The following is a 27,254-nucleotide window of genomic DNA, read 5'->3' on the forward strand; positions in this document are numbered from 1 at the left end:
CTTCTGCTCTTGAGCTGACAGAGGAATTCTTCTTTCCTATGGATTTCCACAGCCTCTAACTCTCTTCCACTCCGTTGCTGGTATCTTTAGACATTCACTTCAATTAATGTTGGACCCAGCAGCTTTTAAATATAGACTCTCATTTGACTGCAAGCAGGATGTGAGTAACGCAAATCAAAGCTGGTAAGTCTTGGGCATGGCTTTGTGCTCTATAACCTGTTTATCATAAATACGCTGTGAGAATGCTGGGATCTGACCATTCCTGAGGCTCTTTGGTGCCATATGAACCTCACTGAAGCTATTACAGAGCTCTTGCCCTGGATTTCATTGCAACATGACACTGGAATCTCTTTTATTCATGCTGGGCTGTCTCAATCGGCCATGACCAGCAGCAAGGGAATGGGTTTTTCTGCATAAGGGGAGACAAAGAGGCCGAGTGTGGTTTTGCCACAGCCCTTCCAGGGGCACTTACCTCTTGCATTGGAATTCCATCATTTACCCTCAGTTTCCCTACTCTGTTCTGAAGATCAGAGAAACCTTTAAGCAAGGCTTAAACCTGGGACCAGGGGATGTACAGACTGGGTTTGGCTTAATTATGGTCAATTATGGCCCCATCCATTTATTTTGCACCTTCTCTCCTACCGTGAAGTATGATTTAACCACTTGAATTGGAATAGGTCGTTTCCTAACTTGTGCTTTTTCTAGTTTTATTCTGTCTTGATCAGTGTTTGAGATGAGCCCCATGAGCCTAAAAAGAACCAGGGTTCAATGCCCAAGTAACCTTCAGCCCAATACAAGTAAAGGAATGCTCAGCCAGAAGAGACTTTTGCTGACCTTCGCTGCATTGAAAACAGAATCCTCCACTAATCTGGCTGTTTGAAAACCGAACCCACCCCAAACAACCCCACAAGACTGCTTTATAGCTTGGTATTTATGGAAAACCTTCTTGGCAAAGTTAAACAGAATACATTAGTACAAACCTGAATATTATTCACAAAGATACAATGAACTCCACCAGAGCTGGATGAGGGGGATCATCTCCCCTTCTCTCGTTAGAGATGCCACTGTCACATTTTAGAACTGAAACAGAAGCTTGCTGGCTTTTCATGTGAAGGCTGCCTTTGGTTCATGGTGAGACTCTATGTAGATTGTGTTCCCACAGGGCCCAGAGCTCCCCTTATTCAACCCTTTTCTTCCCCTCCCTTATTACAGGTATCCTGTAGTAAAGATACCTGTAAAAGCAGCACAGAAAAGTAGTGGATGGACAGAAAGTGCAAAGGAATGTTATGCTCACTACTGGCATACAGTCAGAGGCAGCCAGTGACCAGCGTGTGGCTTGCTTGAAGAGCATGTCTTAAGAAGTTAATCATGATGTAGTTCAATATAGCAGTGGTAATGTCTGAGTTACACAAAGAACCCCAGGTTATTGCTGCCTCATCCTTATTTTCCCTTTCCTTAGCAAAAGGAGAAGTGATGCCACTTAGCTTAGGCAAAACAAATGCAGCAATGGCATATCCAGCGAGGCCCCAAGGAACCAAAGCAGATTAATGCAGAACACTAGAAAATAACACCGACAGTCCAAATTGTCAAGTATCCAAAATACTGTATCCAGGAAAAGTTAAGACAACTCAATTCATATTGGAAATACAAGAACACTACTTTATGCTACATTAAAAAAACTCCTAAACCACAGCATAGTTCTAGTGTTGCATCCGCATCTTGCAGCCTTATATTACCCAATGCTGTTCAATACTATCAGCACGTTTCCAATGAGTCTCTCTAAGCCAAGAGAACCACATGTGTTTTCTTTCTCTTACCACCTACAGAGAAGTTGCAACTGCCACTACAAAAGTGCTTTTGTATTGAGCTTTTGCTTTCCCAGCTCCAGGAACAGTTGCCCTTGCTCTGCAGCTTGCACCTGGAAAACTGCTGTAGCTGTCACACTGGGTTAGTGCTTTAGGGAACTTGCATAAGGGTAGCAAACGTTGAAGTCACTCTTGTCACCTTGGTGGGACTGAATCCAAAAGCCATCCCTGGCTGTTTCTTGCAACACCAAACCCAAAGTGTTGGTCACTGGCAAGAAAACTATGGTTTATGTATAAAAAGGTTGACAGCTCCTGCCATAAATGTACAAAAACTATCCCTGAGTGACTCTGTTCTGTGTCTGTAAGACCTCTTGTGACAAGGAAATTGCTGAAGCTAGCTGAAGAGGAAGGAGATGCTGTTCCACCTGCAGCTCTTTAGCACACTCTGCAGTAATACTGACATGCTCTGACAGTGCCAGACTGGAGCAACGTTTGAGCTCCTCTCTGTAGCTTGAACAGTAAAAAAATAGCCCCGTTCCTGACCCGCTGCTGGCATCACCTATTTACACTGGCAATAGAAACATTACCTTTTCTGAAGTAACCAAAATAGATCTTTCTTTGCCCAAAATTGAGGCTGTGGGATTTTTACAAAAGGAAGGGAGAAGGTAAAAAAGCTTGAAGGTATCTCAGTGCCTTTCCTGGCCTCCTTCCCCCATGGAAGTATTTGGCTTTAATTTTCCTGAAAGGGATGTCTCAGCACACTCTGCCTCCACTCTAAGCCTCTTTCCAGCACCAGGAGACACAAGAGGCAAGCCTGCTTTGTGCAGATTAGACTGAGGGGTTACCTGCGTGCAGTGAGCTCTCTATAAAGCAGCAAACAGAAGCAATCCTCCTGGCCTGATGCTGCCTGCTCTCTCCTGTTAGGCAGACGAACAAAAAGGTAAGTTTACAAGAGGGCTGAGAGCGTTAGTTGTGTATCGGTACCTGTCGCTGCAGGCTGGTCACATCCCCTGTTCTGCACCAAAGTCAGAGCCAAAAGCACAAGACAATCACACACGTGTAAAAGTCACCAGCCAGGCCTGGGCAACCAGCTGCTGAGAGGAAGATTCCCCCCTGAAGTCCATCTATTGCTGTATCAGCACCTTTTTTTGTCTACTAGTAACACCTACTAGTAATGTCTACTACACGTTTACCTAACGCTGTTCCTCTGGTGGGTTTGCGCATTGTGGCTGTGTCCCTGCAGCACAAAGAGAAGGCAATTCCACAAACTTCCACAGCCCGCAGTCTCTTGGGAAGCGTTAGAAAGCTTCCTTAGTCCAAGGACAGGTTTAGGTGATCCTGCTGGTATCTCCGGAGGCAGGGGAGATGCAAGTTGGGCAGTGAGGAGTTACTTTAAACTTTGGCAAAGAAAAAACAAGATACAGATAGGTAGCTATCGAGTTCTGGTGTGTTCCAAACTCTTCCAAGCGCACTTAATTCATCCTTTGCTCTTGCTTCGGGTTCCTGGAGGAGGTATTTGCACACTTGCTTTTGCTGGTTTGTGAGACTCTCGTGGCATCTTAGATGACGAATGAAGACTTGTGCCTGAAGTCACCCTGCAAGAAAACAGTGCTGGATGGAGGGAGGATCTAGCACCTGCAATGTGCCCATGAAAGGTAGATCCAAACTGTGTTAGTACCAGGATCCTGTCCTCCTTCAGCCAGGTAAGAAGGAGACACCAGTCACTGGCCAAGGGCTCCTTCTCCTGCTGTCCTCCTCCCAAGGGACTTTCTCATTCCCTCCTCAGCATCTCTGCTACCAGGGAGAGGCTTTTTCTGCTCTTAATCTTAGTGATCTATCCAAATCCCAGAATGGAAATTCTCTTGTAGCAGCATCGTGGCCTGCCCACTTAATCCAATGAAACTCATCCTAAGGGGGTCAAGCCATGAGATAACTGAGGGAGAGCAGAGCTGCATTTGATAGCTGTTGGCATCAAGCCACTCAAGGCAACTTAAACTGTTCATCGGTTCTAAGGAAATGACTCAGCCTTCACCCTTCTGTCTCCTCTCTGTTCTGCATCCTTGGTTCTGAGTGGTGCTCGTGTCTAAGAAAGCCTCTAGGTCCTAAAAAAGCCAGTAGTTCTCTGCCCACCCCCTTCCTCTCCTAAACAGAGAGATGTTAAATGCAAATCATTTGTTACCTCATCATCTGTCCGGATATAGTTAACGCCATCAGGCTTTGCTGGAGTCTTGTAGCTGAAATAAAGGGAAAGATCTCATTTCTGGGACAAGAAGACTGCAGGATTTTGGAGGGGAGGACAAAAATCAGGACAGGACTCGTGCTGCAAAGCAGCGTTTAACATGAGATGGTGAGAAGCTTGGGTTTCCATATATTATCTCTTCTACAGGTTCAGTAAGGACATCAAGGCTTGTTTCTGATGCTAATGCTGTTGGTTTTAATGTGCATTCTAAGAGTTAGTTTTAATCCCAAATTGAGCTTCTCACCACGAGTGAGATTTCCTGTTGAGAGCCTACTCTTCTGCATACATTTCCTATGCATGTCCTGATGCTTTTAACTAATGGTGCAGTGAGCTCTGTTCATGCCATTGTAGCCCTCATTATGCCAACAGCACGTAACCCCTTGGCCAAACCCCTGCAGGCTTTTAATTGTGCTGGTCCCCCCTTCCTGAGCAAAGGCTGAGGATATCAGAGCACAGCATCCACTCCTCTGCCTGCTCTTAGCAGCAAGCACAGGAGGAGCCAAACCAAATGCTCCCTTAGGCAAATAAACCTTCAGCATGGTGCAGGGCTGACAGCGGGGGATTGGGCGCTTTAAGAACTGCTTGGCCTCTACTCTTTGGGAGGAAGAAATATGTCTGAGTCAGGCATCAAAACACCCTTTAACCACCAGTTTCTGGCACCTTCAGACTCTTCATGCAGGCTGCGAGACAGGGACTTAGTCTAAGGACACTCTTACCTTTCCCCACTCTCTTTGCTGTTTGCAAAGTAACCCCTTCTGTAGGCACAGCAGATACCAAGGGTGATGAGCACCAAAACCGCGAGGACCACCAGGACCCCCCCGATGATCCCTCCAATGTTGAGGTCATCTGGCAAAGAGAAGCCATCGGTTCACATTTAGATTTACATACACTAAAATGACATCTCTCAAATATTTTAAGTAATCCATAGGGAACTGATTCCAAGACTAAAAGTGTCACAGATCTGAACAGTGTTTTTGATGGTTCCTTGGATTTTTACTTAGCTTTTCCTGTGTTTGGAGCTATGAGAAAGCAGGAAAGACACTTGAGGATGTCCCCCTTCTTTCCCTATGGTGATGGCAAGTTATTTATGGGGATCTATTAAGCAGCACCGATGCAGAGCCACTCACAGACTTCCATCTCCTGCTCCTCACACTTGGCAAAGCCGGCATCGTTGGTTGCTATGCAGGAGTAACGGCCCGTGTCCCCTTTGTGCACAGCATGGAAAACCTGGCGAGGAGAAAAGGGAGGGGAGGAGGATGTGAGAAACAGAAGGCACTGCGAGGGCATAAGCATGGATAAGCTACGCTCCCCGGCGTCTCGGTGAGCTGTGAGACATCTTCGTCTAAAAAGGCAGGAGTTTAAAGCCAAACACCAGGATCTTCCGGCATTAATCTCCCCCTTCCCAACTCACCCACCTCCCACACAGCGTTCTTCATGTTAGACCTCCCTTGACAGCCGTGCAATGGCCTCGTACTTCCCCAAGCAACCCCATCCAGCAACCCAAGCCTTGCTGCTGCGTGCCAGGGCATTACCAGAGTGCCTGTGCTGGGGTTCAGGGTGTAGGAGGAGTTGTGGAATTTGGCATTGGATCTGGAGTCTGGTGATAGAGGTTCGCTGTTGCGATACCAGCTGTACGTGGACTTGGGGTAACCTTCGCTCTCGTGGCAGTGAAGAGAGGCTGTCTTGCCAACAGGGACAGCTTTAGGCACGGTGCATCGAGGAGTCATAGGCTTCACTGTGGGAAAGACACAGACCATGGGAATGCTGCTTTCTAAGGTGCTACAAAGCCATCAAATCCTGCCCTTATTCCCAGCTGCTTTTAACCCAGACGCAGAGGGTTTGGACTCTGGAGAGACCCAGAGCCCTTTCTGTTAGGCAGGTATCTGGATTTGTAGCAGTACCTTGGACTGTGAGCTGGATGTTGATCTCATCGATGGTTTTGGTATCAGCAGGCGCTGCCACTTCGCAGCGGTATGTGGCAGTGTCCATCCGCGTGGTGTTTTTGATCACCAGCGATGTCCTGCTCAGGATCTCTGCACGAGTCACAAAGTCCCCTGAGGCACAGGAAAGGGACAGAGACATTTCAGGGCAGTCACAAAGACCGGTTTCAGGGTCTGAATTAAGTGGCTCAACTTGGAACCTGGAGAACCACCTAAAAGGAACCTGATGCTTGGAGTTAAGAGCTTTCACCAGTGAGCACAAAGGGAACCAATGCTACTAAGTAAGAGGATAACTCTAGAAGGCACCACTTCAATCTCCAATCACGGCAAAACTGAACTTCCAAGAGCCTTAAGGTCTCATCTCCTTTGGAAGATTCATTTGGATGTGGCTGTGGTCCCATCTAAAGCACTGGAGTGTTTCCAGATGGAGTCAAGCCCTTACGGCAGTGCTGGGTTTGAGCTTCACCATCAAGCCAAAGAGTCTGCTTCGAAGCAGAAGATGCCATATGGAAAAGTGATAAAAGACAAGCGTGTCATATGGGAAGACAGAAAGGGTCAGTGTCTGGTCCTGAAAGCTCAGACTCCCAGTGACCACCAGTCATTTATGGTCCTGCCTTTATGGTCCTCCTGCCTTTATAGACTTGTGCTCAGCTGTATTGTTTCTGAGGCTGCTTTGGAGGTTTCAGGACAACAAATCTCCCTACCCTGCATTTTATTGTCGAAGAATACATAAGAGGTTTCTCCATCCCGGATCTTCTTCCACTCGATTCTGGGATCTGGTGTTATGGTGGATTTGATGATGCAGGAGAGCTCGACACCTACCAGGAGAACGAAAGGACACAGAGATTAATAGGAAGCAGATGTATTTTTGCTCTGCTTTAAGCAGCCTTGCAGAGTGTTTTATTAGGAGATGCTGCCCACGAAGCAATGCCTTTCATCTGCCTCACAAACAGAAACACTGCTGGCTTCCAGGAGCTATTGGGGAAGATGGATCTTGGCCAGCAAAAATAATAGTTGAACTATGGAGAGAGATGAACACACTGTTCTCTGCGGGCTCTAACTTATGGCAAACAAGCCCTTCTGACAGGGTGAGGCCGGAGCACTGTCCTGCTGCTAATCAGAGCTCACCACATGAGGCAGGGATGCAGAACCTCCCCGGGTCGTGTCTGCGGATGCACTAAGGACCACGATGCCTGGGGATAACTGCAGCAAACCCAGACCCTTTGAAGCAGGCACTGTCACCTTCATCTCCTCTACAGGAGAGGGCCCTGCAGCAGGTCGAGGGGTGCTTTACCCACTATCCCATTGCACATCTATAGGGGAGCCAAGCTATCGCATACTTCCCGACCTGCTTTCCAGTGCATTAATTGCAAGGCAACTGCCATTCCTCCTTTTGGGATCCAGTTCAAAAAAGCACTTAGGGAGACACTTTGCCAGTGGCTTGATTTCAATAAACCATTTCCATCAAGAGCTTGGCTAAACAGGGAGCTCCAGACGTCTTCTTCCGCACTTTTGTGACTCTCAGGCTCCCTAAGCCCCCAGGAAACCTGATACCACAAGCCAGAAGCAAACTCTTTCCCCCCCCAGTTCTTTGCACCACAGCCAGGACTCACTCTGGAATTCCTGCACCACGGGCTTGGTGTTGCTGGATGTCAGCTCCACAGCCAAGAGCCTGTAGCCTGGGAAAGCAAACAGAAGGTAAGGAGCAATAGCACAGCTCATAAGTCACCCAGCTGGAAATGTGCTGCCCGAGTCGTGGTGTAAATAGAGGGGAAGGGAACTGGAGTTAAAGGGAATACATCGTCAGGTGTTTCAGGGGGTGAGTAAATCAGGGAAGGGCTGGGATTCAGGAGGAAACCGGGTGTTGTGGTGGTTGCAAAGTCCATTAGCCCATGGTATTCTCAGAAGAGGCTGATCAAAGGAGGACGATGCAGGAGGAGGATGCACACTACAACAGGGGACTGACACAGCCCCTCTGTTGAGCCTCTGATCCTCTCAGGTGCTCTCTCTGGGGTTGGGATCCTCGCTTGCTCCCTTGTGAGCACACACAGATCCCACTGATCCCAGCAAACCACCCCGGGCTCATCACCACAGGACACGGAACAGCCTTGGGTCATGTTCTCAACACCACCATAGGGCACGTCACACAGACAAGGCATTTTGTTGCTTCTGCTGTGAGATTCCTGCTTCTGGCACCAAGAGAGCTGTGCCTGAGGCCGGAGCACTCAGCTCAGTGTGGAGATCCTGGCTGGCACAGGGGACTCTGCTACTCTGCTAATGCATTTAGCTCAGTCTTCCCAAAAGGGGGAAGCTGGAGGTGCTGCTTTCCTCCTTGGCCATGGAGCTGCACCACAAAGACCTCTCCAAGACCTGAAGCAGGAGATGACTATGGAACTGCACAGCACCTGAAGAGCCACGGAAGGCGGCTTGCACAGCATCCTCCTGGTCTCTGCTGTCCTGTATGTGTTCCTTTTGGAAAAGCCAGAGAAAGGTGGGGAGGGAAAAGGTTCCTTAAAGGAAACCTGTGCTTGGTTTTTGTTACAAGTTTTTGCTCGCACAAGATCTGTTTCGAGCAGAACTGTGTCCCTTCAAGTAGATGAGAGTCCTACTCATCTACTAGAGCTACGCTATAAGCGCGGTCAAGGTGGGGACAGTCATACCCCAGTGTTGTTAGTCTGAAGGAGTTACAAGTAGAAGTATTCCCTCCAGGACAGTGATACTCTATCAGGCTCCAGCCATTCATTCCTCAGGAATTGCTCACAGCCGGCGTTTTCCCACCCACAAAACACGAGATTTAGGCCTATCCCTGAGGGATGACAACAGATTTCAGACAGAAGCCGAGTCCTTGGGGTTCTGACACTATTACATGTATTGAGTGCAGGCAGAGATCAATGTGGCTCCTCAAATCACTGCTGAGACACAGTTATTCTTGTGTGCATGGTGGAGGAGCACACAGGAGCAAGGAGCGTGCCCTAAATCACAGGAGAGGAGCTGAGCACCTTCCTGCCTCTTCTTAGCATTCCTTTTGGGGTTCCTTGTCCCCCAGTCTCCTTAGGGCTGAAGGAATCTGCACCAAGGCAGTGCTTCCCAGCTGCTCAAGGAGCCAGAGCATCTGTGCTCTTCCCATTTCCCTGCTGTTGGCACACTTACGGTTTGCTTGTTTTAAATCCTCATTAGTGGCCAATGGCACCTTTTAAACCGAGTATTCCAAAGACATCCCTTTAGGCCTCTTTGAGCCCAGTGCAAATAAGCAGCAAAGGGTTTGTGTTATGGCAATCTCACTTCAAAGGCCTCGGAAGCCAGGATGTGGGGAACAGCCGGGCACAGACACGCATTCCTTTCGGGAGCAGCAGGCATGCCACAACAGACGCACCTCCAGCTCTGTATGTGCTGCAGCTCCGAATCCTCACCAGCTCTGTATGTGCTACAGGCTCAGGCACACATATGGTTGAATCCTAAATGCCATCAGCTCTCTGCAATGGAATCCAGGACAAGGCAGTGAAGTCTATAGCATATTCTTACGGCACTTCTTTCAGCCTCTGCTTGTTGCTGTGACTCATGACATCTGAATCACTTCAAAATGCTACTCTGAAACTATAGCATCAGGAGAAAGCTTTACAGACGACTGCACTGCTAAACCTCCTCTCTCTGCACTGGGTTTAAAGCCTGACCTTCCATCTCCTTCCATCCCAACCTCCTCTCTGTTTAAAGCAGAGCGCTACCCAGTGATGTACTGTAGGTGTTAGCCATGTGTTAGCACACTTACACCTGCCAGCCTGGATATGCCCCCTGCAGCAGCCACCCTCGATGCTGTGAGCTGCAGGGGAAGCGGTGGTGACAAGGACAGTGCAGAAGGGACGATGAGAGCAGCAGGCAGGAGACAAGCACTGCTGCTCAGGGCAGCCCAGCCGACCCCAGCACTGCCCCTGCCTCGCAAGTGATGAGTGCATGTGGCGGGGAGGAAGCAAAGCGTTCCATGTGAGAAGCCTCCAGAGGGAAAGCAGAGGAAGCCGCACGGTGCTGGGCTGGGGAAGGCAAGGAAGGGGGAGGGCAGGTTTCTGCCATCATCTTGCTTGGAGGAAATCACCATAAACCGTCAGGTTTAGAAGCATCTGGCCTCGAAATACACCTCCTTCCGTGTCTCGGTGCTTCAGGCTCTTCACCCTCCCTCCTCTTTCTCCCCAGCACATCTCTGTGATTCCATGCTTGTGCTGGTGTGGACAAGGTGATGTGGGCAACACAGCAAACAGGACTGAGATACCAAAACGTGCCCTCTGGTACGTTTGGAGTAACCAAACCCCCTTGGGGCCTCTTCTGCCCAACTCTCCCTTAGCTGGGGCTTTGGGAATAGCTTAAGGGGCTTAAACCTGTGCTAGATAAAGACTGGATGTATATAGGATGCCTAAATGTTTTGTAGTACTCAGTCTTCATGTTCAGCCCTTGCCTCCAGCCCAAGGAGCTGCCTTTATGTTTGCTCAGGCATCACAAAGTTGATGACAATGCCATCAACTTCGGGCTTTTAACCCAAAGCTGCACGTTAAAAGCCCCTTCCAGGGAGCAGGTGGCTGGATCCTGCTGGTCAATGACCGGAGTGAGCTGCCTGCCTCTCTCTTATCCCAGTTTTCCATGGCGCCTTCCCGAGCTCACGCAAGCCAAGCCTGGCTCAGGGGTGGGCTGCCCTGCTGGAGAACAATGTAGATGGGCAGGGAGAGATTAGCACACAAAAGCTGAGGAGTGTCCCGTTCAAATCAAGTAACAGATGGACCTGGTCTGTGTGGGAGCTGATAAAGGGTATAAAAAGGCCATCACCAGGCTGTGGCCAGGCAAAAGCCCCACTCAGGCAGAAATCCCCAGTGCTCTCAGAGCTGCCTGTGTAAGGCTTTATTTTTACCAGCCAGCAGGACTGATTTTAGATGCAAGGCTTGTACCTCGCAGTTAAAAGGGTGCCAGCTCTCTGACAGACACCTACAAACAGAGATGTGCCCGCCTGGGCAGGGAGCATGAAGCATAATTAACCATAGAGGAGGCAAATGCAACGTTACAGAGCAGGGTTTGGTGTTCCACATGGTTCTGCCTTTTGCTTTTCCCCTCTTTTAGGTGGCTGATGGCACTCAGTCCTTCCAGATGCTGATAATAAAGGAGTATCTGGTGTTGTCGGCAGGACAAAGTTGCATGGGAGCCCATGGAGTGTTTGCAGCCATCCGAAGATGTAAGGATGTCACATTTCACCCTTGGTTCACTCTCTTCCTGCGCTAGAGAAGGCAAAGGAGATGCCTGTCTGCAAGTAGGGTACACGCGGTTCTGGATTGCAATCTTAGCCTGTTTAAATCTCCAGATTTCAATCTCCTGATTTAAACTAGCACCTTAAAAGACCTGCCTGTGCTTGCTGCAGATAAGGTCCTGTATTAGCATGCAGGCCATGCACAGGCTTTTTTCCCTCCTTTTCCTTTCTTTTCCTCTCCCTCTTTGGACAGGAGGATTTACTGTTCTACTCCTAAGCAGACAGCAAAGCCATTGGTATACACACAGCTCACACAGCTGCACTTGAGAGCTGCTATCAAGGAGATATAGAGCCCTCTTAAGACAAAAGCCTCCCTGCAAAGCAGCCTCCTTCTCTCCCATGCAGGAGATTCCATCATAGAATTATGGAGTGGTTTGGGTTGGAAGGGGATGCAGTTCTGATGGGCAGTGACGCCTTCCACAAGGGCTTCTGGAGGCAAGGATTGCACAATCCTTGGTTGCCATTGCTCATGGCACTGCAGGGTGTTTAGAGATAAGGTCCCACGTATCTGCACCCTCACGGAGACGAGACAGCTTGTTCCCAAGATGAGATTCACACGCCACCCACTTGGCAAATCCTCAGCCCCATGCAAGGAGGAGGCACCATGAGCTGCGCTGCAGAGCTGTCTGAACAAGAAGAGTTCAACTTACTCATGGTCTTAGCATGAGTCTGAGCTCTTGGCTGGACACGTTGAGCTTGGACCTCGTCCACCAGCAGGTTCTCGTGTTCTGTTCTCCCTAAAGGAGCACAGATGCTGTAGGAGGGAGCCTGGGATCATGGCTGGCATCCTGGGAAGAAGGCTGAAGGGCACAGCAAACCCAGCCCATCTTATTGGAACAGCTCTTACCTCCCAGAACAGACGTGGATCAAGAGGCCAAGAGCCAGCTCCACAAAGGTATCTGAATGCTGTTGACATCAAGGGACAGATGGGCAGTTAACACATGCGGCTGTGCATGCCTTGCCCAGCGTCTCAACCTGTGCATGGTCTGGTCTTAGCTCTCCTCTTTTCCCAAGCTCCTACCCTGGGTTTTGGCTCTTCTCCTAGGAAGGACTGAGCGTACGTGCAGCATGGGAAGGAAGCAACACTTGGGTGGATGACTAATACCTAATCTTGAAAGAGATTAAGATGGAAGCAGCACGGGCTAGAGAGTTCCCAGCATGTCAGACTGCTTCTCCTCCTGCAGGGTATTTTAGGCCACCGTCGGCTCAAAGAAAAGACGGAAAGAGAATTTGCCCCTCAAAATCTAGGAGAGGGAACAGAAAGGGAACAGGGCACAAAGCTTCTGCGGTGCATTAGATACCACTAACCAGGGGATTAAGCCTTGCCCAGCATATTCTGCCTCTGAGGTCCAGCCCCTCACACAGATGCTTTGCAGTGTTAGGCTGATCTCAAAGCTGCGTGGCTCTGAGGGAAGGCCACAGGAGAGCCTCTCATTGCCTCTGCACTAAGGCTTTTTGGCAAAAGCCATTAGAGAAATAAGGCAAGAAGGAAGCACTGAGCTCACTTGGCTGGGGATGTACCAGCACGACTGTGTTGTACCGAGTGCTGCTCCTGCCATTAACAAATAGACAGCACAATTACAGCTTCAAACTGGGCTGGTTCCCAGCCAGTCCACACCATGACCACGAATTCATTCACACAAAATGGGATGTGAGGGGAGCTCAGCTCACCCCTTCCTCTGCTTTAGGGCATGGAACACAACTGGCTGCATCCCTCAGGTTCCCACCTGCAGTGTTGCTTTGTGGTGACTTTCATCATCACAACCCTTCAGGTCCAGTGTCCCCTGCAATTCAGTCAGGATGCACAGTTCCAGCTCAGTGGGGGGAGCACTGAGGACCAGGGAGTCAAAGGAAGTGTAAGGAACACAGCATCTCAGCCCACAGTGGCTATACCCTCCTGTGATCTGCTGGCTGGATGGCAGCGCCTTGCAACAGCAAAGGCTGGGAGCAAAAGTGGTGAGCACTGAAGAGAAGTGGGAATATTTGCATAGGGCAGACTTGAAACCAACCCTTCCTCCCTATTCCCACTTGCCTTCTTGCATTGTTTCCCTAGCCAGCCCCAAGAGTTGCCACGCAGGCACATCCTACGTTATTTCTCACTTCAGCAAGTCCCTTTCCTCCCCAAAGTGGCAGATGCTGGTACCAAATTAGTGCCAAGTGGGAGGGAACCAGCAGATAACTGTGATAAGGAGCCAGGGGCAATGGTCTTCTTCCTGTCCTCTCCCTTCCTCCCAGCAGGGAGGTTGCAGCAGACACGATAATGGGAGTCTCCCTCAATTCAGTGGCATGGCAGGGATCTGCAGCCGGGATCAGGGGGACAGAGCGAACTGTAAAGGGAAAAGTAAGGGGAAAGGGGGCAAGTTCCTTTATTTGAGTCTTGTGTGGGAATGTGACTCAGGGATGCTGAGGAGCTCATAAGCCCAAGTGACATTTTCCAGGCTGGGCGCCAGGCGAGGCACAGGCTGGATCTCAGCAGGTATTTGACTTCAGGAGGAGCTGGGGATGCTCCGGACCTGCCTGACCCTGGCTCTGGAGCAGGACACATCTATCAAAAGCTGCCTGAAACGCAAAGACAGGAAATAAGAGGATATGCTATCAGCACCAGGTTCTGCCATGCACTTTGGTGTCTGGCTCTGTCCCAGCCATCAATACAGAGACTCACAGGGTTTTAGCCGATAATCCTCTATTTCTCTGTCTGTGACTCTAATCTCTTGATCCTCCATCCTCCTCCCGCTTGACCAACAAAACACAGACCTGGAGTTCTGCTCATCAGAGAGCAAGCGTGTCATCTTCCTGTGGAAAACGGGAGTTGGGAAGACAGCAGGAGCCATCAGAGCCAAGAGAAGGGAACAGGAGAGGGCGTGAGCAAGCACACAGAGGAGTCCTTTATGACAAGACTGAAAACAGCTCTCGGTTTGAGGACGTGATTTCCAGCTTTACAGCGTCTTTTTTGTGTGTATAATTCCAGTCTCGGGTAGAAACCAGTTGTCTGTCTCCTATGCAGCACAAAGGGTGTACAAATGAGTACTGCAAGAGCCTGATGGCAGGCACCAAGGGAACATTCACATCTGCCTATGAGCGTGCGACCAAGAGCCTGTGAAGCCGCTGCCGTCATTCCAGGCGGGAGAGGTGGGGCTGTCTTCCATAAGGCAGCCTGGAAGCGTTGGAGCGGCTGTGTCAGAACAAAGGATGCAGATCCAAAGGGGAAGAGGCATTCTGCCTGCAGACATGTGAGCTGGGGCAATGCTATTCTAGGGGCAGCCCTGACTCACACGACCAGATTTGAAAGGACTTCCCTTGTTAACATCAGCATCAAACCTGCATGGGGAGATAGATGTGCTGCATGCTTCGGGAGGGATTGTATCCTTGGGAAGAACAGCAGGGAATTGAAGGGAGCCCAAATGAGCTCCCAGACAGGTGAAGATGGGAAGCTTGACAAAGGGCACAATTAGGAAGATGCTGGAATAAATAAGCAGGGGAAGAGGGAGAAAAGTAGTGCCCCGTCAGAGCAAAGAGCGAGGAGCAAAGCCATTCTGGCTACTGCCAACCTGGGCTCCCGGCCAAGGCAAGCTTAGCAGAGCAGAAATGAGCCTTTGGCATGGAGGGGTTAAAAGATGGCTTGTGCTGGGGAAGCTCCGTTCCCCACGTCGCCGGGAACTAACTTCTCCCAACCCCTGACTTGTTTTTCTCCTTCAGCATCATCTGCTGCTATTTTTAGCAGAGAATTCTCTCAGCTGAATGCTCCCAGTTGAGTCCTGGGCAGAGGCCCTTTTCCCACAGACACAGCCCCGCAGCACGCACTGGTCCCCAGCTCAGCTTAGCTCTGGTTCGTGTCCTGCTGCCTTTGGGGTTTAGGTGTCCCTCCAAAGCCAAGGGGGACAACCCACCCCCCAGCACGCTGCAGGCATAAGAAATGCACTCTCAGGCCCTAAAAGTCAGGCTGCAATCTGGGCTGCAGTCTCAGCAGCAGCTAAAGAAGAGGGTGGACTGGACTTGGTTTAAGTGCTCGCAGGGGTATGAATGGCCAAGAAGGTGGGAAGGAGATAGAAAGAAGTGATTGGGCTGACTTTAATAACAGGATCTGCTTCTCAGCACTCAAATCTCTTTGGATTCATTCCAGTTCCTCCAAGGGAAACCGTGGAAGCCTTTATTGTTCATAAAAGTTGCAACTAAAATCAGACTGGATAAAGCTTAAGGAAATACCTCTCAGAGGACAGCCCTGCCTCAGCTGCTGGAAACAAACGAGGTAACTCCCTTCCTCTTCACTGGCTTTCCTGGGGGCTTTACTCCTCCTTAGCCCAAATGGCCCATCAGTCCATCACTCCCTTCCCTTGGCCCCTTTGCTCCAGAGCAAGCTATGTGCAATGAGCAATGTCAGCGAGCATCACAGGGTAGCAATGCTCAGAACCTCCTTTATCTCCACCTCGATTTCACACCCGTCTCCCAGACAGGGGATGTAAATCAAAAGGCCAGATCAGGGCACAGGGATGGACAAACAGGAATGAAGCCCTGGCTTCCCTGTGCGGTTAAAGCTGGGTGACCTGCGAGGATCAAGCACTCTGGAGCCTGTGAATGAAGCAGCATCAGTTGGTTGCAGCAGAGCCACAGTCAAGACAGTCCCTCTAACAATGGCCCCTTCTTGGTCAGAGGATCTGTGGCCTGTGTGTCTTGGAGCCGTGTCAGTGCAGCAAACAGCTTTGGAACGTATTTGTACTCCCCGCAGCAGCGCAGAAGCCAGCCCAGACACACAAGAGCAAGCTGGGCTCTCTTCTGCTCCTCGCCTCAGTGCCAAGTTTCCAGCTCTGCTTGAAACCTGTGGCCGAGCCCTGCTCTGGCAGGGGTGAAGGGAGAGGACGAGGCAGGGTAAAGAAACCCTCTGCTTCCAGCTCGTGTTTGCAGGGATCTGCAGCTGGGTGTGGGAGAGAGGAGCCAGACTGCGCTAACACTGCACCTCTGAGGGCCCCACGAGGGCTAAACCTGCCTTTGCCCTTCTCCCTAGCTATGCTTTCAAGGGGCTGCGAGCAGCGTTCACCTGGACACGCCACAGATGCTGCACAAGGGCTTGTCCCGGCGCCAAGAGGATCCCAGGAACCCAGGGTTTCTCTCCCGACCTTCCCATCCGCATCCCAACACATGGGCACTTAACCTCCAACGCTCCTTTGGAAACGCCAGCGACAGCGTTTCACGGATGAGCATGTTTCCCCTTCACATCTGCCCCCTGTACCAGATGCTGCCAGAGCATCTCTCTCCTGGCTCTGCTCCCAGCTGAAGGACACAATAGGCGTTTGAATGCAGTCTCCACTTCCCCTCCCAGACAGCCTGGGGGCCATGGCACATCAGAGCCAAGGCAGGCTCCGAGCACAGCTTGCCAGCCAGCGACACATCCCTCCCGATCATGGCCTGCCTTTTCCTCCCCTCCCAATGGAGCTGAACCACTGCTACAGTTGTTCCTGGCCACGCAGGGCAAGTCCCAGCAGCATCCGGCCAAGAGCCAGCCTGATCCCTCAGCTAGAACTGAGTGACATCCCGGATTCCCAACCCTGCTGCCCAGGGCGCTGGGTGATGGACCTCTCCTGTACCTCTCTGTCATGGAAGCACACTCTTGGCCTTCCCCTTGGTCACTCCTAATATCATCTATGTGCGGCTAACTGCTGCAGGCACAAAGAGGAGCAGTTCCACCGTGCAGGAGGTTCGACGAGGGTTCAGCAAGAGCCGGCTGGGATTCTGCTGGAGAACCATTGTTCCGTGTCTCTGGAAATAGCTCTGCTGCATCCTGGAGCCGTGCAGCCTGTCTGGCACCACTTGTGTGCTTCAGAGGCAGCAACTGAGGGTGAGAAAAACCTGTCTGTGCACCCTTTACCTTCCATGGGCTCCCATTGCCACATCAAAGCACTGCCTCGACCAAAGTGGGCAAGCTCCAGCCAGAGGCAGACACATCCCATCGTGCTCCATCTTTAATCCAGGCTCTCCTGACAGCGGGAGGAGAGGCAGGATGCAAAATCTCATTGCAGGCACATCAGGAGACGTTTCCTGGCCTCCCGTCACTCACACGGGAGCTGTGTCCTTGCTGCTCAGCATCCAGGTACAAGCAAAGTCTCCCTGCACTGTGCAAACCTCCAGCTCCTTTCACAAGCAGCCCTCAGACCACCCTGAGACCAAAGATCACCTTCCTATGGCACCCAAGGGACCGGAGCTCGCCCAGAGCAGCTTGCCCAGTGTAAAGCAGTGGGTCCCTATCAGAGCAGGACAAAGTCACAGGAGCTCAAGGGTGCACCAGCATCTCTGCAGCCACCACGAGAGCAGCATCGAGCTTATTGTTTTAATAAGGATCCTCTGAAATAGCTTCTGTGCGAGAGGCAGCTGAGAAAATCCAGCCTGGCTTTGTTCTGTCTAGGGCAGAACCAGCCTTTAGTGAGCAAACCGCTGTTAACAGCCCTGTCTCATTAGTCAGTGTTTAGGGACCCAGGCTGCCATTGTTCAGAAGCCTGGCATTGCAGGCAGAGCCTTGGTAATGAGGCCTCCAGGAGATGATTCCTCCTGACAGCCCCACAATGACCTAGAAATCCTACTTAATTCCCTGTCAGGGAGGTGCTGGGGCTGATTGGAGAGGGATGCTGCAGCCTCTGCTCACACTGCGGGCTCTGATGGGTAGCAAAGCTCCCCACGTAAAGCAGAGGGGAGGCCCCCAGGCTCCTCGCTATGGTTCGTAGCCTCATCTGAAATCTGTGTTTAACACAAAGGTAGAGGCAAGAGCAGGCACCTGGAAACAGCCTGGGCTCCTTTGAAGTCCCCTCAAAGCAGCACCTGGATGTGGTCTTCTCAGTGCAATAGGCATCATCTCCTCTGGATCATGCCCGTAGCAGGGGGCTGGAATCAGATGATATCTTTAAGGCCCCTTCCAACCCAAACCATTCTGTGCTTGCCTGCAGACTGTGCCAAAGCCAAGCTCCCTGCCTCAAACAGTTCAGCCTTTACGGATGCTCCCAGGCTTGGAGCTGCTCACCAACAGCATCCAACAGACTGCAGAAGCTGTCTGGAGTGGCACAGGTATGGATGTGGGATGAGCAGCAGCTCTCTGCCCTATTCCCTGGGGGCTGGCACAGGCTTGGGCTGCACACACACTGCTTTCAAGTGGTTTGCTTCCAACAAGCAGTGTGTGTGCGTGGTTGGGAACCTCTAGGCTGCATGGCCAGAAGATGAGGTAGGCTGGAATGTGGGCTGGATACAGCTGACCTTGAAGACCATCCCCTATAAAGACCCTTCCAGGCATGTGCTTGGCAGCTGCTTGAGGCAGCAGAGCAGGGACTAAGGCAGGAATGCGGGAGCTGAATGCGGTGTCTGTTCCAGAGGGGTCTGAGGGCTGCCTCCCCTGCGGGGCTGTCGCTGATGCGCTCTCTCCCGGACCCCTGCGGAGGAATGCGTCGTGTGCGCGGCTGCTCATCCCAAAGTGCAAGTGTGGGGAGGGCACGGCTCAGCCCCGCACAGGCTCTGCTGGCGGGACGGCAAGCACCAGCCAAAACAGCGTCTAGAGACAAGGCCCTCCAATGTCAGCACCAGAAGGAGGGCTCTGAAAGGGAGAAGCCAGCTCACTCTGCACTAGCTCTGCTGGCACAGGCAGAGGATGTGCCTCGGAGACATGAGGAAAAGCCATATGCTGAGAAAGCAAGGACCAGCTTTATTGTACCCGCCTGTGTTCCCAGCAGAGATGCGCTTTAAAGACTGCCTTGCGAAGCAGGAATCGGATCCAAAGGTGCCTCTTCCTTGCTGGCATCCCCTCACCAGTTATCTCCAGCCTGCTCCGTGAGCCAGGAGATGAAAGGATCACAACGCCGCTTCACTTCCCACTTAAGAACACGCTTACAGCTTGCTGGTGAAGAGGAGCACACTGGAGCCTGGGGAAGCAGCTGTAACTACTGCTTCTCAGCGAGGGCCCCAGGAAAAGGAAAGCAGGGAGGGAGGAAAAGAGGGAAGCCTTTGTAGCAAAGATGTCCAGAAGATGACAGATGTAAGATGTATGGCATGCGTGTGAGGATGCGCCAGGAATTGAAAAGCTCTTGGGAAACATTTAAGCAGCCAAATGATGGGATGTTTGTCACCAGAGCACAAGGAGCTCCACAAACACGCTCCCCTCAAGCGTGCAGTGTTACAGCCAACAGCAGGGATCCCCTTACGTGCCGCATGCAACCCAGCTCCAACAGTTGAGGTCAGGTCACCTTACACCCTCTCCTATAGAGCCTCCTGCTTCATCTCGGATCTTGACACCCATCTCCCCCCTTTGCAGAGCTACTTGTGACCAGGGTGAACCCAGGTCCAGCTTCCCTTTGTCATTCCATGGCTGAGTCAAACCACCAGAGCAGCCAAACAGTATCTGGTCCAAATACTTGCAGGAGGAGGAGGCTCCAGGAGCCTGCAGCACAGCACCAGCAGAACAATCGCTGTTGTTGCTGAGGCGGGCGAGGAGCATGGCTCATCACAAAGCAAGCCCCCAGTCCTCCCATGCGGGAACACACTGGGCTCTGGAGCCCCCTCTGTCCCCTGGCGAAGCCCCAGTGCTCCAGCCCTGGATGGATGCTCAGCTGTTGGCTCGGAGAACCAAGGCGCAGTTGGCAACTGGATGCACTGGGGCACCTCAGAAGCTGCTGCCAGCCCAAACGCACACTTCAAAGGGCTTATCTCAGCCTGCCGTGTGGGAGAGATGTGGGTGAGGACAGCTGGGTGCTGGCCAGGCCCACCAGAGCATTCCTGGTGGGAGAAGAGAGAATCTGGAACCTGGTTGAGCCTCCCCTCCAGCACGCACAGGCAGCGCTCCAGGTGGAGCTCCCTGCTCCGATGGGATGTGGCAAACTGGCCCAAGTGAAGGGGAAACGCCAGCTGTATAAGGATGCTTCCCAACTCCAGTAGTTCTGCTTGAGGGAGAGTCAGGAGATGATCACAAGGTGCTCTGCCTTTCATCTCCACATCACCAGTTCAAAGGCAGCTCCATCAGCACTGACCAAGCTGAAGCCAAGTAACAGCTGTTTGTTTGTGCAAAAGGAATGAGATAAGCCATTGCTCCTTGAGAAACCAGCCCAGCCCCATTGATGTGCTCTATATGCAACCTCAGCAGAGTAGCTAAGACCAGAAAGGGAACAAACCAGCTCCTCTGCTAGAGGAGCTACTGGATCAACAGGGAGATCCATGGCTGAAGCCAACAAGTTGGCTTCAAGACCAAGACCAACCAGCCAACAAGATCCATGGTTGATCCATAAGCTGAAGCCAATTTGTTTCATGCTGCATGTGTATTCTGTTATCAAAGCACTCAGGCCAACAGGGAGCTGTGTATTTATGACTGCCTCCACCTCAGCTGGTGGTATCTGAACCCCTCAACAACAACAACCCACCCTTTCAAGGATGGGGGGCACCAGTGGCCATAGCATCAAGGCTGATCCAGAGGCACAAGTCACTGCTGGGGCTTCCCTCTCTAAGGTGTGTTACTGATGCACAGGACCTTGCTTGCAACAGAGCGGGTGTTTGCCAGGCTCTAACACAACAACCCTAAACAACGTGGTGTGTATAAAGCAGTATTCCTCTTTGGGCTTCTGCAGAGATCAATGCAGAGGGAAAAGAAAGATGAGAGCACAGGTTTAAGTGTGTATTCAGATCCTTTGTGGGGCTAACAGCAACGAGTGATGAATTGGTCCTTTGGGTGCCTGTCACTGAGGGAGGATGCTAATTGTTACAGTGAGATTTCACTTCTTTTCTTTTCTTTTGACAACCCCAGGCAAAGACAGACACCAAGCCATGAAACAGAAGCTCCTGTCATGCAGGTAAGAGCAGTAACATCTCTCAAGGCCTTTGCTTTCCAACCATCACATCCTAGATTGTCTCCATAGCTCATCTTGGTCTAAAAGATCAAGCAGAGCCTTGCAATCACTGTGTCCATAGCTGTGGAACCAGCTCCACTCAAGTGGGTCTGGGAGAGGTGGGATGTGGCAGGAGCCTTTCCCTTAGGAAAGCAGGAGTGCGGAGCAGAGCACTGCTGGCTGTGTTAAAAGGTAAGCTTGGCTCCTCAAAACACCTCTCTCCCACGACATTGCTTGCCAGGCTTATTCCCTGTTACTAATGAAACCCATATTCAGACTTACTTTGGATACATGGACTATTATGGGCTCCTTCAGCACCCACTGAAGGACTTCAACCTGTGCCTCCCCCTTACCACCTTCCAAAACAGAGTCTAAACCTAAGTGCCCCTGGTTCACATCTTCCTGTCAAATGCTGGCCAACTACAGAAGTCATTTCCCCAAAGTTTATCAAGAAAGGCCCTGGGTGTTAGAAGCAGCTTAGTAATGGGACCAAATCCCCTTAGACTTCAGTGGATTTCTTTGGCTCAGCGGAAAATCTTTCTTAGGCCACCAAAAATGTACTTTTAATGGTGTGGTTAAACCCCTTGGAATACTGCTGAGCATCCGCAACTGCTGCCTCTTAGCCCTGTGCCAAAGATACAGCAAGTCCCTGGCACAGAGCTCAGCGTCTTCCCATGAGCCAGCTGTGCCCAAATGAATCCCAAGGAGCCTTCAAAAGGTGCTGATCTCAGGTTTGTGCTGTAATCAGGTTCACTGATGGGGGTGGGGGGTGGTGGTTTAGAGCGCTCTGGCTTTAACTCCCAAATCCCTCGGATTTGTGACTTAAAAAAGAAAAGAAAACCTTGAGCATGAGCTGAACATGATTTAATTTCATCTACTTCATCCATTGCTGCGCTGGAACCTTCATTTCCCCTTGTAACGGCCTCTGTGCTAAGCCCTTTGCTCCAGCCCATGAGGGGCAGGCTCTACACAACCCAGTATGTTGTATTATTTACACTGACAAGTGATTTGGGCACGATAGAACAATTCCCATCACGTTTCTGAGCTCACCTCAAGTACCTGTGGGCTGTCGGGTTGCAACTTGTACGTGGCTGGGTTTTAGGGAGGTGATGCCAGCCCAGTGCGGACTGGACTCCCACTGGAGAGAACCCAGCAGCCCATGGGAATCCTGCTCTCAGGAGCAGGGGGAATTGCAGGGATGGGTTTTATCCTTTGCCAGCTCCCATTTATGATTTTCCCTTCTGCCTTTGCCCCTCTTTTCTCTGCCTGGTTTGGACCATGCACCAAAGCAAATCCCTTCCATACTCAACCCAGCAGAGACCCTTCAGGACCAGTGAGGAACACCCTCCCTAGACCTTACTTCTCGCCTTCCTAAGGCCTGGCTTAGGATGCTGCTCTAACAGGAACCAGGCACCAGCTCAGTTATGCAGCTGTCTGGGTTTTGCGCTTCCAAGCTGTGTCTTAGACAGCTGAACTCAGCACAGGAGTCACACAAAGCCCAAAACACAGCGAGGCAACCAGAAAGTCAGTGGAAGTGGGGATAACAGAACCTCAGCTGGCTGCTCTTGTGCAGGACACAACTCCAATAGCCACCTCCCACAGTGCCTGTCCCCAAAGGAAGCCTGCTTGACCTCCACTTATCGAAAAGGAGGAGCAGAAGCTCGTTCTCCTCGTCCTAATGAAGTCCATGGAGGACTTTGCTGTCCTGCTCCCCACAGATGAACTCGTTTCTGGTAAGCCTCTAGAACAAGAATGAAACGCTCCAAACGGCACCTCTGACCCCAGGTTAATGCTGTGGGTGTTGTCAGCACTCTGAGGAGTCATAAGCAAACATTGCCCCGAGCTTTCCAGCCAAAAGGAGAGTCCAGTTTTCATGTTCTTGTTTGCTTTACTGAAACTGAAACCTCTGGTTTGCAGCAGGAGCCCAGCAGGTATTTCCTCTGCCCCAAGCACAGCTATTGACAGAACTGCACCCAAACAGCAATCCGGCCCCTTTGGGTGAATAGGGAACCGTGTCCAGAACATTCATTAGTGCAATTAAAGCCATTAACTGGTTCTTAGGCTCAGCAAAGGGATGGGTTTCACTGCAGGGTCCACACCCCCTTACTTCTCCACTACTCAGAACTGATGCTTTGTGGTTGATACTGCATGTCCTAAAACCAGGATACCAGCTGGGGGTGCAGAGGGAAGCAAACAGCCCTTATCAATTGGGAGAAGATGGTGCAGTTCAGCTTCCAGTTGATGGAGAAGCCAGATTGAGAATGTAATTATCCTAATGAATTTGCTATCACGGGTACATCTCTCCTCTAGCAGATGAACAGTTTCAAAGCAGGCCACCAGCTTGTACGCAGAGAGCAGAGGTTTGCTCTTCCGGAGGGGCACATTAGCAAGGCACAGTGCAGAGAAGGACTCAGGATCCTGTTGGATCCTAACTCCCTCCCACCACTCCAGGCGAGCTCTGTAAGGAGTTCAGGGCTTGATGCAATTAACTGTGAAGCATTAGCTCTAAATATACAACAGGGAGGCCAGTTCTGCTCCAACACGGCCGGAGCAAGCGCTTTACCCTCTGGAGATGGATAAAGTTAGGGGCAAACCAGCAGGAGACCCAGAAACCAGCTTTTGCCCTGAGTTGGGAAGCTGAACGCAGCAGCTCCTTCCACTGGATTGACTTGTTGAAGGTGAGGTTTTGGCACCATACCGTGTGTTCCTGGTGCATATCCTCAGTGTGTGGCCAGATTGCTGCAACCCAGCTGCAGCAGACCCGGAGTTCAACTCGGAGAAGGAAAACAAACAGGACAGTGAAAGAAGCCAAGTTCGCCAGCAGAGCAGCAGCTCTTTCTCCTCGCTAAAGGAAACACATCTCACTCTTTAATCTACTTGTGCTCCAGTACCCAAGTCATTCCCCAAAGTATTCCAAGCAAGAGGGAATGCACTGGTGTCACGTTCTCTGTCAACAGCTGTAAAGGGGATGTGCATCCAACCACCCTTTGGTGGTGATGCCAGATATTTCTTACCCAAATAGGAACACCAAGCCCTTCCTAAGAATTTTTTGGAAGAGGTTCTTAAGCCTGTTGGCTCTCCAAGCTGTTTGTGCTGGTTCTATGCTGCCTGTTGGAAAGAAAGCAACAGTGCAAATACTCCTTCCCATCAGAAAATACCAACAGCGCGACTGACAATGCTGCCACCGAGTGCTTTTTGGCATTGACAGCTGACTCGGAACAGTTGCTGGTGGCTGGGACAGATGGACTTCAGAGAGGGAAGGAAAGGGAGAAGGAAATGGGAACTGCTCTAGAGAGTCTGAAAAGCACGTTACCAAAACCTCCCCACAGAACCAAAGGGAGAGTTGGATGTATTGAGCTTGAAATGAGCCAGGGACTTGCTGCATCTCCCCACTGAGGAGTACATCAACCTGTTTCGGTTTCAACTTGAGAGGCTGGGGAAGGGCTCAACATCCAAACCTTTGTTTTCACGGGGAAGCTTGCATTGGAGGTAGGGCATGACATTGATGTCAGCTGGAAGCCCCACTCTCCGTCACTGACGCCAGTCTAATTATGACTGTGGCATTTCCCTGATGAGCAGAGTCTTTACATGCTTTCAGTGCCTGGAGCTGGGTAAGCACTGAATGCTCCATTGGCTCCATGGCAAGGCTTTTAGACTGTGAGCAAGAGTAGGGGCTGTTCTGGGCAATACCACCCCAGGAGGAGGCAATCCCTGCTCTGCACCTCGTATCTGCTCACCAGCACCTTCTAGCCTAAACCATCCGGGTTAATTTTGCACCTTGGCATCTCAGCATCCCATTAACTTCCTTTTGCTCCTGGTTTGTTCCCAAGAAGTCTGCTGGCACCAAGCACACCCTCACTGTCATGCTCCTATCCCACCGTCCAACACCAACCCCGCAGGCTTCAGTCCATGTTTCATTTCATGTGCTGCTCACAGCACAACTTTCGCTTAGTCCATCAGAGTGGGACAAACTTCTTTATTCTCAACCCCACCCTCCTGCGCTTAGGAACCCCAATTTAAAATAGCTGGAAATCACTTCCAGGATGAGGCACTTGGATTTGGCCACAACCCTTTGGATTTAAATGCAGAGCAAACCCTGGTATCACTTGGTTTACTGGCCAGAGAAATGCTGTCAGGCAGAGGTGTGAAACGAGTGGGGTTTGTCTGGCTAAAGCAACGCAGGCGTGTCTGTAGCTCACTCCAGCTTTGCTATCTTTCAGGCCAAATTGAATGGGACACTCGGCACTGAGCGCGCTACCTTGCAGGCTAACTGTATGGAAAAGGTGCTTTAAGTCTCGTGCTTTTTCTCCTTCAAACGGAGCATCCGGATCCAGAGTCAGCACTTGGAACACTCCGTGATGCTCTGGGATCAGGCATCCCGATTCCTCCTGCTGCAACCATTTCTGCCACAAACCACAGTAAACCAAGTGAACAACAGACCGTGGAGCGCGTGACAACCATCTCCTTGCTGCAGATGAGATGTGAAAGAAGATGTTAGAGTCATCTCCTCACCACTCCACTCACTCCTTTTTGGTAAAGAGTGCCCACATGTCCCTTTCTTTCAGGCTCTCTCAGTTACCTAGAGAATTGCTTCATAAGTTGTTTGAGATACTGCCAATACACCTGAGTCTGAACTGACCCAAAGCAGTGATTTGTGTGTCTGCACTGCCCTGTGTGCTCCAGTGATCACTTGCTGCTTGTCACCCTAACCCCACTCCATCCCTTTCCTCTTCCTGCTGTCTGGGCAGAGAAAGGGGGAGGGCAATCCAAGCCCACCGGCTGCTGTCCCCCTCCTCACCCCCCTCCACTATTAATAGCCAGACACCAAATGAGCCCAAATTCATTCCTGAGAGGAATTAGCAAATGTTTTTGCAATTAAAACTGCAAACATCCATGCGGGGCCCCCGGAACAATAGGCGCCTGTGCCTGGTCCTGAATAGGCACCAGTGTCCTCCCTGCCTGCCTGCCGAGCCTGCACATTCCTGGCACCCTCATCCCTGGTCCGGCTCCTTGCTGAGCTGGGCTTTGGGGGATGTTTTTACACCCCACTCTCCCTCCCTCCCTCCCCGCCGCACCGCGCTCCCGGCGCCGAGTCCTTGTCCCGTCCCGTCCTGCCCCTGCGTCCCGACGGGGTTGGAGCAGCGCATCCCTGCCGGAACAAGTCTCGGGGCAGCGCAGCCCTCCTTTCCTCCCTCCCGGGATAAGGCTCGGCGAACGGCATCCTACCCTCCTGGCCTTCCCCCCTCCCGGGACAAGGCTTGGGCCAGAGCATCCCTCCTTCCTTCCCTTCCTCCCTCCTGGGACAAGGCTTGGGACAGAGCATCCCTCCTTCCTTCCCTTCCTCCCTCCCGGGACAAGACCTGGGACAGCGCATTCCTTCTTTCCTCCCTTCTTCCCTCCCGAAGCAAGGCTTGGGGCAGCGCATCCCTTCCTCCCTCCCGGGACAAGACTCGGAGCAGCGCATCCCTCCCCTTTCCCTTCTCCCCTCCCGGGACAAGACTCGGAGCAGCGCATCCCTCCCCTTTCCCTTCTCCCCTCCCGGGACAAGGCTCGGGCAGCGCATCCCTCCCCTTTCCCTTCTTCCCTCCCGGGAAGGAGCCGGTTCAGCGCATCCCTCCCCTTTCCCTTCCCATCCGTTCCCCGGGGCGCTGCCGCCGCGGGTCCCCCGGTGCCGGTATCGGGGCAGCTCCGGCGCCCGGGACTCACCGAGCAGAGGCAGGAGCAGGATCCGCAGCGCCATGATGGGAGGGAAGGAGTGCGGAGCCGCGCAGAGCCTGCGCACTGCCCCGCCGGCGGCCGCGCTCCCGTTACCGCAGAAACCGGGCGGGGAAGGGGCGGCCCCGGGAGGGCAGGGCCGGGATGGGGACCCGTGGGGGGGGGGGGGGGTGCCCCCGGTCCTGGTCCTCCGGCTCCCCCCACCCGCCCCGGCCCCGGGGAAGCCACTTCCCATGGCAAGGGAAGAGTTTGCTCCGTGCGTGGGACCGGCCGGGAGGAAGGCGCTGGGCAGGTTTTACGCGGTGGAGAGCAAGGAGAAGCTGGAAATCGGCTGGAAAGCAGAGGTTTAGGGCCAGGTTTTGCTCTAAAGAGAGTGTTTCCCCTCCTTACACTCAATAAGAGCCTCTAAAAAGGGTTTGAGCACCCTGGTCT

General features: G+C 51.7%; 2 protein-coding genes and 1 long non-coding RNA gene across 3 annotated transcripts in view; 2 read left to right on the top strand and 1 right to left on the bottom strand.

Moving 5' to 3' along the window:
- The window catches only part of NCAPD3 (non-SMC condensin II complex subunit D3), a 28,135-nt gene extending 26,034 nt beyond the window's left edge, over positions 1-2,101 (top strand). Inside the window, exon 36 of the mRNA XM_065696890.1 lies at positions 1-2,101. The gene's annotated coding sequence lies outside the window, so the exon portion shown is untranslated.
- On the bottom strand, positions 917-26,918 carry JAM3 (junctional adhesion molecule 3). The gene is made up of 9 exons (XM_065696892.1): positions 26,814-26,918; positions 7,598-7,663; positions 6,689-6,802; positions 5,946-6,098; positions 5,577-5,779; positions 5,172-5,271; positions 4,761-4,890; positions 3,985-4,039; positions 917-3,400 (listed from the first exon to the last, which is right to left on the bottom strand). The coding sequence occupies exons 1-9, from the start codon at positions 26,845-26,847 to the stop codon at positions 3,365-3,367; spliced, it is 891 nt and encodes a 296-aa protein (XP_065552964.1). The 5' UTR covers positions 26,848-26,918; the 3' UTR covers positions 917-3,364.
- On the top strand, positions 14,045-25,745 carry LOC136022950 (uncharacterized). Its single transcript, XR_010616407.1, has 4 exons — positions 14,045-14,495; positions 15,386-15,511; positions 21,026-21,071; positions 25,328-25,745. It is a non-coding gene; the product is annotated as an uncharacterized LOC136022950 (long non-coding RNA).
- Positions 26,919-27,254: the final 336 nt, after the last annotated feature.

Source organism: Lathamus discolor, chromosome 17 (assembly GCF_037157495.1).
Source record: "Lathamus discolor isolate bLatDis1 chromosome 17, bLatDis1.hap1, whole genome shotgun sequence".
NCBI classification, from domain to species: Eukaryota; Metazoa; Chordata; class Aves; order Psittaciformes; family Psittacidae; genus Lathamus; species Lathamus discolor.